This window comes from Mustela erminea, chromosome 5 (assembly GCF_009829155.1).
Source record: "Mustela erminea isolate mMusErm1 chromosome 5, mMusErm1.Pri, whole genome shotgun sequence".
Taxonomy (NCBI): domain Eukaryota; kingdom Metazoa; phylum Chordata; class Mammalia; order Carnivora; family Mustelidae; genus Mustela; species Mustela erminea.
Genome location: NC_045618.1, coordinates 49112035 through 49125949, shown reverse-complemented (window position 1 = coordinate 49125949; position 13915 = coordinate 49112035). Strand labels below are relative to the sequence as shown.

At 49.9% G+C, this 13915-nt stretch overlaps 1 protein-coding gene across 1 annotated transcript in view; it reads left to right on the top strand.

Annotated features, from left to right (window-relative positions):
* ITGA11 (integrin subunit alpha 11) overlaps positions 1-12274 on the top strand; it is a 114429-nt gene extending 102155 nt beyond the window's left edge. Inside the window, exons 25-30 of the mRNA XM_032343008.1 lie at positions 158-271; positions 482-568; positions 1899-2009; positions 2121-2216; positions 5567-5680; positions 6407-12274. Of these exons, the coding sequence (XP_032198899.1) occupies positions 158-271; positions 482-568; positions 1899-2009; positions 2121-2216; positions 5567-5680; positions 6407-6478 (594 nt within the window). The 3' untranslated portion in view covers positions 6479-12274. The remainder of the gene's footprint in view (positions 1-157; positions 272-481; positions 569-1898; positions 2010-2120; positions 2217-5566; positions 5681-6406) is intronic.
* The last annotated feature ends 1641 nt before the right edge of the window (positions 12275-13915 follow it).

Genomic DNA, 13915 nt, shown 5'->3' with positions numbered 1-13915 from the left:
CAGCCCCTGCCGTGATTTGGCAGAGCATATATGCCAGGGGCTTGAAGGGGCCTGATTCCCAACCTGATGGGTGGCTCACCTCCGTGGACCTCATCCTCCACTCCCCTTTACTGCAGCTGCTGCTGGAAGTACTGACTCCTCCTCTCTCTGGTCACAGATCCAAAACTTGGGCTTGTTCCCCATCCACGGAGTAATGATGAAGATCACGGTCCCCATCGCCACCAGAGGGGGCAACCGCCTGCTGATGCTGAAGGACTTCCATACTGACCAGGTACCAGAGCCCTTGGGAGCCTGCTCAAGGGAGGGGACCAGTAGGCGACCTACCCCTAGGGGTGCCCCCAAGTCCTCAGACCTCAGCTCCTCCTCCCCGGCCCCAGACCAGCAGGGCTTTCACGGGGCAGAGGAGGAGAATGGAGCATCTCTGGGATGCTGATTGGGCCAAGGCTGGTGGTGAGGCCGGTTGTGTGTGGCCCTGCTGCAGGTGAACACGTCCTGTAACATCTGGGGAAACAGCACCGAGTACCGACATGCCCCGACAGAGGAAGACCTGACCCAAGCCCCACAGCTGGTGAGTGTCCTCCTTACCCAGGGCTGGGCCACGAGCCTCTCAGACCAAGAGGAAACAGAATGAAGAAATACACTTAATGAGCTCACCATCTTGCAGGACACATAGAGTGAATGCCAGAGGAGCCAGGGGACAAGGCTGTGACAGGTGTCAAGAGAGAGAGGAGGGGAGCAGACAACCTCCAGGAAAGGAAAAGGGATCGTGGCCTGGCACCTAAGAGCAAAGGGAAGGGGAAGCCCAGACCCAGCAAGGCTCTGAAGGCCAAGACCTCCTTGGCTTGTATTGGAGACTTTGACCCCAGCAGCTGAGTCCTCCCTGTCCCTGGGGATGGAGGGCAGCTCATGTCACCTCCCAAAGCCCTCCCTGTGACACCTGCTTGTCCCCAGCTTTTTGTTCCCAGGGCTGCCCCTGCTCGAGATCGCAGTTTCTGATTGCTTTCACTGTTCTTCCCCAGACTAACATCTTGGCTGTTCTGGTTTGATTTCTGCAAATAAGCCCCTCACACCAAGCATTTTGAGTGTAGTGTACTTTCCTGAAGACTGGGCCTGGGGGACTGGGGGCGGGGGTTGTTTCAGTAGTTACAAGAGAGGGATACAAACAAGTTTAACCTAATAAATTCTGATAATTTGACAATTTCTTTGGGTTTTCTGTTGAACGGGATCATCTGTAAACAATAATAGTGTGAGCGTTACCATTCAATCCTTACAAACTGTTTTTCTCATCTTCTGGCTCTGGCTAGGACCTCCAGGGCAGTGGGAAATAGAAATGATGACAGTCTTGTCTTGAACTTGATTTTTTTTTAAATTGTTTTTAAGTTTTTCATTATTAAACATGATACTTGTTGTAGTTTATATATATACACACACACACACAAACACCCTATATTCAGATTCAGGAAATTCCTTGGGAGTTTTTATCAGAAACAGAAGTTGGATTTCCTAAAATGCTTTCTCTGCCTCTGTTACAGTAATCATACAATGTCTCCTTTAATCTGTTTGTCTGGCGATGACATTTATAGGCTCCCTAAGGTCAAATCCAGGTTCTGCTCCTAGAATACACGTGATTACCCACAACCTCGACCAACATAGGCTATACCGTCCTTACCTCGTCCTCCAGCCATCAAGTGGCACCCGCAGCCCATGTGTCCCCCCACCCCCCACCCCTCCTTGTCCCCATCCTCTGCCCCTCCCCCCTCACAGGAGCCAAACTTGGGCTCAGCCATCTGTCTGATGGCCCAAGGCCCTGCTCACATTCTCAGGCGCGGCTAGGCCAGCTGCCTTCCTTGCTCCCCTGGAGCCCAGTCGCTCACCCCAAGACCCACCTCCTCTTTCAGAATCACAGCAACTCTGACGTAGTTTCCATCAACTGCAACGTGAGGCTGGCCCCCAACCAGGAGATCAATTTCCATCTGCTGGGGAACCTGTGGTTGAGGTCCCTAAAAGCAGTAAGTAGAGCTCTTGAGCTAGACCCCAGTGAAGCAAGGGAAGGTGGTGGATGCCGGGGAATCTCCCCACAGGGGAAGGGTTGGCTTCTGACAAGACCTCTGATTATACAGCTCAAGTACAAGCTGATGAAGATCACAGTCAATGCAGCCTTGCAGAGGCAGTTCCACAGCCCTTTCATCTTCCGAGAGGAGGATCCCAGCCGCCAGGTGAGCCCCCCGGAACCCTGCAGGCCTCAGCCTGAGTCAGACCAGCTAGGGAAGGGGTTGCCCCTCTCCCTAGAGCTTCCTATGCTCTGTGCTCACGTGTTCCTGCAGGAGAGAGGTGGACCGATCTGCAGTTAGTGCAGCATCAGAAGACAGGAGACAAGCAAGACATACAGGCTGTTGGGGCATGAGCAGGGATGGGGCCAAAAGTAGACATTAGCCCAGTGACCTCGAGAGCACCAGGCTCTATACCACAGCAGCCCCGTGGAATCAGAGGAAGGAGGGGAGCATGGGTATTCTGCACTAGAGGAAAGGACTAGGTCTCAGGCCTGCCCAAGTCTAGGGGTTGGGGGTCTTGGTGGGGGGAACTCATTGGTTGCTTCCACCAACAGTGAGAAAGGCCAGCAGCCTAGAATGACCATCCATCCCTCTCTTCCCCATCCATCCTCACCCCAAATACGAGGAAATGCACATAACGTGCTTTAAAGGTTGGTGTGAACTAAGTTCGTGAAGAACAAGGGAAGCGAGATGTCTCTGTATTGGGACTCTGTGAATTGGCTAACACCGGATTGTCGCAGGCCAGACCGTCTAAAGTCAGGGCCCCCAGAAGGGGATGAGGCTTCGTATAGTGCTCTCCTAAGAAAATGAGAAATTGGATCTTGAAGAAAAGCCCAGTCCTTCGGAGAGGGGCTTGGGTACATGGGACACTGCTGCCCTCCACTGGCCACATCCCCACACGGGCCGTGGTCCGCAATCCTTGTGAGTGGTTCTCATACTAGATGCCAAGTGAACCTCCAGCCCCACCCCCAGGGGGATGCTGGAGACCCAATTCAGGCATGGACAGGAAGCCAGACCTTAATCAAACGCACAAACACCACTTGCAAGCCCGGTGGGGGGCTGCCAGGCAGAGGGGGAGCAGGAGCAGGGGACCCACCGAAGGAGCAGTTTGTTCCTTCATCTGACATGTGGTGGGTGTTCCTCCTATGACTCAGGCCCCCAGGGGATACGGAGATGACTTAAGCAGACAAGGGGGATGAAGATAACATAGCATGGCTCTGATCTGGGGGCGAGTGTGGGTGCTGGGCGTGGGGGGGGGGCAGTCAGAGCAAGGGATGTCCAGGGGAAGTTTTCTGGAGACAGTCCACTTGATCCGAATCTCAAGAGATATGTCAGAATTTTGCAGGCAACCGAGAGAGGAGGCGTTGTACAGGCACCCCCAATGCCCCCCCCACGCCCTTCCCCCCACACACGCACGACCCCTCTCTCTACACTAGTCCATGGTTTCTAAGTGAATTCTCCTTCTCCTTCCTCTCCCACCTCCCCCCAGAAATCCCTCTGAGCCTCTCCAGATGCCTCACTTCTCTTTTAGAAATGCAGCAACCCAGAACCGAAGGCCCTGTTGGCTTAGCTGTGAGCTAGCTCCGGGGGCGGGGAGGTGAAGGTCCCAGCCCTCGTGGGTTGAAAGAGAACATAAAAGGCCCTCGCCTGCCATTCGTGGAGCCGTGACTCAGGCCCAGGCACTGTAGCAGACACTGGGCATGCGCTCTGGCTCACTCCTCAAAGTGCTGTGAGGTATGCCCACCCCTATTTTTTAGATATAGACACTGAGGCTATGGCAGGTAAGGCGGAGAGGGGGCCGTGACTGGCTTGAAGTTGAACAGGGAGTGGGTGGCCAAGCCAGGGCCCTAAGCTGCTGCTGGGAGTGGGGAGGTGGGGGTGGTGTCACACATTCCATCCCCTGCTGTATTGCCTGAGCGCCTCCTCTGTCCCTGCCACTGAACACAGAACAGTGACCAACACAGATAAAGCCCTGTTCCCCTGGAGCAGACGTTCTAGATGGGTGGGATGGCAAGACACGGGACTACATCAATGCCGAGTGGTGATAAAGCTGTGACCGGAAAGGCAACAGGCACAAAAGGGTGGAGACTGGGGGGACAGGGTGCTGTTTTATACAAGGAGATTGGGAAGAGCCTCCCAGATAAACTGACATCAGAGAGAGAGCATGAAGAAGGGGGGTGTCTCGTCACTACCAGCCCAGCAGAAGGGACAGCAAGACCAAGACCCTGCAATGAGTGTGTGCTTGGCTTGTTCGAGGCCAGGTAGCTGGAGGGCTGGAGTGGAGAGAGCGATGGGGAGAGAAGAGACGGGGCTAGGGAGGTGTGCAGAGCTGGAGAGTGTAGGGCCTTGCGGGCCAGGACAGGGACTCTTATTTTCCACTCTGAGCTGCAGATGCAGAGTGGAGGAGAGAGTTCAGTCTGCCTTCCTCCAGCTGCCATGCCGAGAGCAGACTACAGAGGGCGATGAGGAGGCTGGGAGGCAGTAAGCGGGTTCTTACAGTTTCCAAGGCTAAAAGGAGGGTGCTGGGTCCAAGGAAGTAGCCCTGGAGGGAGGAAGACTGGCCATAGTTGCGGGGCTTCGAAGGTCGAATGGCCAGATTTGGCTGGAGTCCATGTGGCCGTGAAGGTAAGAGTCAGGGCCGAGCCCGGAGCTTCTCAGCTGAGCAAAGCTAGGAAGGGCAGTGCTGCCTTTTGCTTCTGTGGGAAAGGCAGTGAAGGAAGAGGTTTGAGGGTGAGGAGTGGGATCAAGAGTCTGTTTGGGAACCTGTTAAAGATGCCAAGTAGGCTGGGAAGATGGAGGATATGAGTCTGGAATTTAGCAGAGAGGCCAGGTAGGAGGGAGAAATGTGACAGCGGTCAGCGGAGAGATGGTAAAGCCCCACGTTGGAGAGAGTTAGGCCCTCTCGGGGCCCTGAACCCTTTTGCCTTCAGAGCCCCTTCCTCCTTAAAAACACAATTTAAATCATTATTTTATGACAGTGTCCATATATAGACAAACATAATCCAAGCAAGGTTATATATTTTCTTCTTCTAATTTTAAAAGAAATTAGAACAGTTTCGGGGCCCTCTAAAGGCACCAAGGGCCCTGGGCCCACTGTGCCAAGCGTGGAAGAAGGCCCCGAGCTCACCAGGAAGTGACTATAGGTAAAGCAGAAGTCCAAGTGCAGAGCCACAGGACACATCAAAATTTAGAAGCCGGGGAGGCGATGAAGAAGCAGCAGAGAAAATAAGAAAAAGTAGCCCATGTGATGGGAGAATCCAAGGGGAGTGGAGAGTGGCCCAAGGCCAAAGGCAAAAGTGTCTCAAAGAGAAGGCAGGATCACCTGGGTCCCTTAGCTCCCGTGTCTGTTGTGCAAGGGTGGGGTGCTCTGGGGCCTCTGCTGGCCAGGTGCCACCCATCCCTCCAGCAGATTTCCCTGGGTGCTAGCTATCCCCATGCCACCCCCCCCGTTGGCCCCCCACCCCGGGGCCCCAGAACAGTCATGCTGTGGACCTGGCGCCCTCCTCCCCTTGCAGATCACATTTGAGATCTCCAAGCAAGAAGATTCGCAGATCCCCATCTGGATCATTGTGGGCAGCACCCTGGGGGGCCTCCTGCTGCTGGCCCTGCTGGTCCTGGCACTATGGAAGGTGAGGCCCCAGCAGGCAGGTGATGGGGAAAGCAGCATCTTGGCGGGGGGCGGGGGGCGGGGGTTGGGGGTGGGGGGCTCAGGCCAGGGGCTCTAACGTCTGGGCTCTGGTGCCAGTCCCTACATTCTCCTCCCCGTGAGAGCTGGCACCCACCCAGCCTCCTCCCCAGAACTTGCCTGCTACCATAGCCTGCCCCTCTCACCACAGCAGACAGCGTGGCTAGTGCCACCAGGGGACCTGCAGCCTGTGGCTCTGACCCTTCTGTGGGTCCTTTAGGAACTTGATGAAAGCTAGGTCTCTTATCAGAAAAAGAAGCAAGCACACAGAACCACAAAATTTCTCCAACAAAATTTCTCCACGCGCTCACAAGCCTCGCAAAGTCTTCTCTGTGTTTGAGTGGCAGGTGGAGAACCTATTATAGATGAGGCAAGGGAGGCCCAGAGAGGGGTGTTGCCTGGGGCAGGGTCATACAGCATGACTTCTAGCCTCCTGACCCAGGCTGCATGCACTCCACTGCAGCCCCCACCACCACCACCACCAATTCAGGGGCCCACTGTGGCCCACCAAGGGAGTCCTGCTGGATTGGGGGTTGAGGGGGTACTCGGTGTTAGCTGGGGTATTCGGGAAGGAGCCTTGGAAGGGTTAATGAAGGGAAAGCAGGGAGGGGAGACAGGCCTTGTCCACCGGGCCCACCCCTGAGACTTCTTCTACCTTTGCTGCCCACAGCTCGGCTTCTTTAAAAGTGCCAAGCGCAGGAGGGAGCCTGGCCTGGACCCCAACCCCAAAGCGCTGGAGTGAGTCTCAGAGGAGGCTGCAAGTCGATGGGGGCCAGGATGCCGGTCCAGGCAGTGTGCAGGCCCAGGCCCAGGGCCCACTGAGCTGGGGTGGAGAAGATGCCAGCTCGCTTTGCACTTGACCTCATCTCCTGAGAGACCAAGCCTACACCCTCTGAAAGGAACTCAAGCCAGTTTTAGGAGGGACTGCTCTACTGAGAGGCCCAGGCACCTCCAACACAGAGCCCTGGTGATTTAGAGGGACCCATCACATGGCCCACCAAAGCCTCCACCGGGCTCTGTGGGGGCATTTGTGCCCCTGCCACTAAGGTGCTAGGAATTCCTACCGGCCTGTCCCATCCTCAGAAGAAACTGGGAGAGGAAGACTGCCATGCAAACCTACTCTGCACACTCCAGGCCTCCAGTCCCAGTAGGAACCCGGGGGTGGGGGGGACCGGCGCAGCAGATCTGCATTCTGTGCTGCCCTCCCACCCCTGCCCCCGCACTGCCCAAGGCTCCAGGTCCCGCTCTCATCTTCTGCGGACAGGAGTTAGGTCCCTGGAGCTGCCCCTGAATGAACCGGGGCCCCCTGGGCTCGATGGTGACAGCTGCAGGCCAGGAATGAAGAAGGACCCTGGGTCGCGGAGACTGTGTCGGACGGGCAGCTGGAACGCACAACATGGGGCACCCACCCCGAGATGGGGAGGCAAATGGGCCCTCCACACCCCCACAGCCCCTGCCCAGCCAGCTGCTTTTGTGCCTAGTACCCAGCTGGAGCCCGAGCACCACACGCTCCCTGAGTCCCGCGTCCGCACTTGGTCTTCCAGCCTGCCTGGCTTAATGTGCAGCCCGGCAGCAGGGGCAGCGGTGCAAAGCCTCCCCTCCCTGTGTCACCCATCTCCCTGCGTACGCGTGTACACACACACACACACACACATACACACACACACAGAGAGCCTCCCATCCCTCCCTTCTGCCCACCGTGCAAGAAAGAAGGGCCGGCACTGCTGAGAGGTCTCTCTGGAATGCACTAGTTAAAGCTGGTGTAGGGACACCCGAGTCTGTGCAGGCTCAGTGGCAAATGTCTGATCCGCTGGCCCATGGGACAAGTGGTACCACCAATGATGGCGCCTTGAGGACAACAGGCACGCCTGGTGCCCAGCGAGTAATTTATGCCTTAATCTTGTTTTGAGGTAGAAATGAAAGGGGGATGCTCAAAGGCATCTGCCCCCTGGTCACATAGTACGACCTTTACTGTCGTAAATATTTTTTAAAATAAAATAAAAAAAAAAATACAGTGACTGAAAACAACCAAGGTGCTATCATCCCATTCTGTGGGCAGGGCATATCCTGGGGAACCAACCTCTTTTCTCTGAAGGAAAGGAGACAGATGTGGGGCTCCTCCTGCTCTCCCATTCTCTCGAAATGTTGAGAAGGGACCTGTCCACCATTTGCTCCCTACATCCCTACACCCTCCCCACCAAATGGGTGCCTGATCTAAAATGAACACCACCAGCGATGCAGCCCTTCCTCCCTCGCAAGACCACCAGGCCCATCTTCACCTGTTTGGATAGTTCAAGCTTCTAGCCCTTAGTTCCAGCCCTTCCCCTCCCTGGTCTCCTAGACTTCTCCAGGCTAGCATTTCAGTGCTGACCAGACACGCTGACTTAAGAGTTTCTCCACCTTTACACACAGACTGCCCTTAAACCAAGTGGTCTCCATTCTAACCTTACGCTACTAGAATCCCAAGAAGCCAGAAGTGGAACCTTAGAAATTATTGGCTCTTGTTCCCCCATAGATAGGACACTCAGAACCAGAGCAGTTAAAAGATAGCCCTAGGTTCCACAGCAAAATCCAGACTCACCCCAGGATGGTTCTCTTTCAAGCCAGCCATTATAGCCCAGCCTCAGGGGTCTTATGGAAAGAGAAGGCACTGATGGAACTATGGAAATATTTTTTCTCAGATGAACCCCAAGCCAGAAGGATGCATTTGCAATCATGTTTCCCTGGAGTCTTACTCCCATGAATGGAGCACCTGATGAAAGGAAACCCGAGGCACCCGCACACACACGTGTGTTATGGGACTTAGTGCCGCACCTTCTGTCAAGCACTGTCAACTCTGAGAATGCCTTCATGTGAAACCTTTTAGGGACTGGCATTCACATTTTAAAAACTGCTCTGTGCAGCCACACTGCAGGCCAGACGCAATGTTATCTGCAGGTCAGATGCAGCCCAGAAGTGACCATATGGCAACCTCGGGGCCTTCAGAGGCAGCCTTACCCCCAGGGCTCCTTGGTCTGTCCATGCCCCACCCCAGCCCTATAGCAAGAACTGGATGATCAAAAGGCAGAAACTTGTAACTTCAGGGAATTCAAGCCCTCCTCTAGTGTCTCTGCCTTCTTTCTCTTATCAGTTCTCCTTTTTGGAATTTATCTGCTCTGGGGTATAAATGTTTGAGACTGGCCTTAAAGAGTGCCTGGTGGGGCCACAGAGAAGATGCATTTCCTAGGGAGCAAAGCTCCCTCTAGAGCAGTGTTCTTCAGGCCCAGGAGCTCAGAAAGATACCTACACAAGGGCCCACCAAGGGATTCAGATTTAATTGGTCGGAAGGGGCCGGGCGCCATCTTTGCTTCAGAGTCCTCCCCCTCCCCTGTGACTATTGCGCAGAGTCGAGGTCAAGAGGCAGGCGTATATAGGCTTGGAAACAAGTAAGGGGTTAACATATCCAGGTGACCTTCCATTACGAGTAGTAAGAATTATGCTGTCGTTCTACTGTTCAAGTTAGCCTGATCCCAGCCTGGAGTTGGAAAGACCTTCTTGTTCCAGCAAGTCTCCGGAGTGGGCTCTGCTGTGGATTTCACTTGATTCTCCTGGGTCTCCAGAGGCCCAGGGGAACTCCTGGAGAAGCTGAACATATTTGCTATTGTCTGGAGGAGAGATGAAGCAATTTTGGCATTTAGTGGCAAGCACCCCAAATGCAACTTCAAATCAACATAAAATTCTTATCATGGTTCACAGATGGATATTATTAGCAATGCTCTATTCTATAGTTAAGAATAATTTTTTCTGATGGAGCTTAGCGTTGAAATCAGAGTGTTAACCTGAAGTGCAGCCAACTTAAAAAGGGTTCAGTCTTCTTAAAAGCATTACCAGTAATCCTAGGCCTTACTCTAAACAAGCCGATTTGACTTTCAGGCAATCCGTGATACTTGCTTAAGCAAGTCTATAGCAAACAATCACATGGCCGAAAAACACATGGGGCAAGGTCTGGGTCTTATAAACCAAATACCAACAGACGATGGTGTTAGAATTTGGTGGATTGTGTGGATTTCCTAAATTCTAGGCTCACCATCTCATAGAGGAAAAAGATAGGAGTTATGAATGAATCATTCGAGATGTTCTGTGAGGTTTCACTGCTGTTCTAACATGGTGAAACCCCAGGTGGGATGGGGGCTCTCAGAAAAGATCCAGAAATTGAGGGGCGGGCCTTGGATGGACTCAAGAGAGTCCTCAAGCCAAGCCCTGTGCCATCAACACCCAGTGCTCTGCAGGGAAGTGGTATCAGTTCTGGGTCCCTCAGATCCAGCCAGCTGAGCTCGGGAAAGAAATCCAGGCGAGGGCAGGGCTTCTTTCTGGCATTAGATGGTGTGGGCATGTAAGTGGGCAGGACAGTGTGACTCTTAGAACACATGATCTATCCCAAGTTGAGCGTCTCAAAGTGGGATCCCAGAGCTGCCCAGATCAGAACCACAGTCTACATTCCACTCCAGACCTCACAAATCCAATTTCTGTGAGGTAATTCTAAGCACATTCAGTTTATAGAACCAGCAATCTGAAGCCATGATATTCTCTTACGTCTAGACTTCCACGTCAGTTCCTTGAAACGTGTAGCCTTTCTTAGCTGCCCTTGGATCTCGGTGGCAGTGGTCATCAGCAAAAACCCTCCAGGGGTGTCCTTCCAGCACAAAGAATGGAGATTCCGGGTTTTCCTTTTTGTTAAGGAAGCGGGTATTTTTAACAAGACAGCTATCAGGTAGGAGGGGCAATGTGCTAACCCAAACACAACAGAGAGGGAGAATCAATATGAAGAGCTTCGGACAGAAGGTATGGAAGTGACCTTTCCTAGAGGTCTTTAAAAGACAAGCTGCTATCTCCGTCAGCACTCAGGAGGTTTTAACGTCAGTCCCTGTGGCTCCAAGTCCCAAGATGCTCTGCACCCTGTAAGAGAAATGGCCAGCTTGCTCATGCTCCTTTTCCAGCATGACTCACTCCGACCACATCTCACCCCAAATGATAAAGTGGCCAGGTCTCTCCACCACAAGATATGTCTTGGGTGGCTTAACTTAATATAGCCATTAGTGGTGAGTGGTCTCCTGTTTTCAGTCACTGCCACATTGGCCCGTTTTTACCTCCAGTTAATATCACGTCAGTCCTTTATTCTGCACGACTTCTGTTTTTTTTAAATCCCCACAAATTATCCTAATGTTAGTATTAACATCAGCTAGGCTCCGTGCAAAGGGCAGTTCAGCTTAACTGACCACATTGAAACTATGCCAGTGCTGCTGTGTCATGATCTATTCCATTAGCTTTGACATCACACTAAAGTAGGACACCATGTTCCAAACAGAAACTGAAACAGGGACGGAGGAGCTTTGCTGGTTAAGTGTGGAAAGAGGGTTAGAAGCCGGGCACTAGGGTTCTGAAACTTTTCAGTAAGATACAGACTAAAATGAACCTAGCAAACTCACAAGATTCAAAGTAGGGTATGAGCAGAACATGTTCTTTAAAAAGGGGACACCACTCCCAAGGTTCAAAGTAGAGTATGAGCAGAACATTTTTTTTTTTCTTAAAAAGGGTCACCATTCTTTAATGGATTCATCCTTTCTAATACGTTGTGTACACTCTTTGTCCTCATCTCCCTGGTACGATGTACAAAAATGACAAGCAACAATCCAATGATGTTTTCTGAAATGTTTTCAGTAAATGGCCTAAGCCAGAGTCTGAAGGTAACATCATAAACTTTTGTTTGGGAAATTAAAGTTAAAAATCTGATGAAAAACAGAAAATCAGGTTTCAGATAGAGGCAACTGGCGAGATGACAAGCTTGTCGAGGGCAGGGATCATCTTTCTTATTTTGGTATGCACATCTATGGAATGGTGCTTCTGTTGGAGGCAGGAACACAACCCCAGTTCTGCTCTCAGGACAGACCAAGCACACCAAATGTACAAAGCACAGTGAAATTAGAGTAGAAAATTCTGTCTAAGCCTGCCAACATGCCAAGTCTTTATGAACTACCTGAAATGTTTTTCTCATACTGACATTTTCTACATCAAGCATCTGATTAAATATATTACTACCAGTATTTTCTTTTGTCTGGTCATCTGTTAATTTAATAGAGCAGATGTTACTTCAAACACAGGGGGGGAAAAAAGTTTGGAATTGGTCTGGATTTCCAGAGCCCAGCTGGATGTTGCAGCCAGGCACACACCTGGCAGAGATGCTAGGGGAGCTTTGTTTGTACCAGCCTGACAGTCTGTTAGTCAAAGAGCTCTGCTCACTGGGTCAAGACACAGCTTACCCTGGGCTCTAACATTCAATCCTTGTGTGACCCTGAATGGACAAGTCACTTCTTTCCAGGTCTACAACCTCAGCTGTAAAGAGACTTGGACTAAAGGGTGTTCTCAGGTATCTATAAAGGGACGGGAAGGCTACACTAAATCGAAATTTGAAAACATGTGTGGAAGATGTTCTCTAATACCACCATATGATAATACTCCGGGGGTAACCTTAACCAACGTTAATTAGGCAAATGAAAGAAATACAGAATATGAATACTGAAATGGGAAGGCAAAATAATCATTACTTTTAAATTATGTATATCTGGGAGATCCAAAAGAAGCAAATGAAAAATTTCATTTATCAAGAAAAGGCAAATCCATTAAAATCCCTATGTAAAAACATTAACATTTGGAAGCATATGTAATGGAAAAAAAAAAAAAAAACTCCTATCCACAATATAAACAAAGAATGTAATAATAAAAGGAAGTTATCTGTAAGAACTTCATTTAAAAAAAAAAAAAAGGCTTGAAAAAAGTCTCTAAGAGATGTAAGACTTCACTAAATGGGACTATCTTTCCTTCGGATAAAAAGGCTCAGATTTATAAAGACAGTCTCCCTAACTTAATCTATTAAACTCAATGATAAACAAAATCATCTTTCAACAAAACAGGACACCAAAATTCTTCTGGGGGAAAAAACCACACACAAATAAAATAATTATATCCCCTCTGCCAAAGAAAGCAAATGAAGACATATTAGCACCACTAGCATTAATATTTAACATTTAGCAAGCATCTCACTGCTATGTGTCAGGGACTTTGAGTAAGTATCTCATTTGCTCATCACAGTCCAAGTTAAGTATTATCGTCCCAATTTACAGAAACTAAAGCTTGGATAGAAAAGTAACTTGCCCAAGGCCACAGAGCTAGTAAGTTATAGAGCCTTGACAATAATCCCCAGAGCTCCATCACTCAGCCAGATCAACAGAACAGAAAACAAAACAAAACAAAAACCAAACAGAAAAAGATCCACTTACACTATGGAAATCTGGTTTATAACTGAACTCAGTGGAAAAGAATTAAGGAAGTCTTTGGCTAGCTGGATCCTTACATGAAAATAAATTCCAAAAAGATAAAAAATGAAATAAATTCCAGGTAGATAAAAATTTAGATAAAAATTTTTTTTATCTAAAGCCAAAGAAGAGGAGGAAGAGGACAAAAACAAGGGAGAAGACATGGGAGAAGCCATAAAAGCATTAGAAGAAAACAATGGCAAAAGATTTATGATTTTGGGGTGGAGACAAGATACAAAACTGACTCCATTTTAAAAAATTATGATAAATTTGGCTACATAAAAATGTAAACTAATATAAAACTACTATATTCAAAGTCAAAAAATAAACTAAAGCTGTGACTTATGACAGAGAAAGTTTCCTTAAACTTCCAAAGAATTTCTAACTAGTAAGAAAAAGACCACAAATCAAAAAAAGAAATACAAATGTGTCAGTAAATATATGAAACTGTTGGGCACCTGGGTGGCTCAGTCCATTGGGCATCTGTCTTGGGCTCGGGCCATGAACCCAGGGTCCCAGACCCGGCCCACATCAGGCTCCCAGTAGGGAGCCTGCTTCTCCTTCCCCTCCTCCGCTCTTGTACCAGCAGCTTACACTCACTCTAATAAATAAAATCTTTAAAAAAAAAAAAAAGTGTCAACCTCATTCGGAATAAAAGAACACTAATAAAAACCATGAAATGCTGTTTTTCATTAAGCACCTTGGCAAAAACTATGTGATTAGGTAAAATCTGATGTCAATAATAGCGTAGGTAGATGGAAGACAAATTTAATGACTTCTATCAAAATTTTAAATACTCAGCCACCAAACCATAAATTCCAGGAATGAAT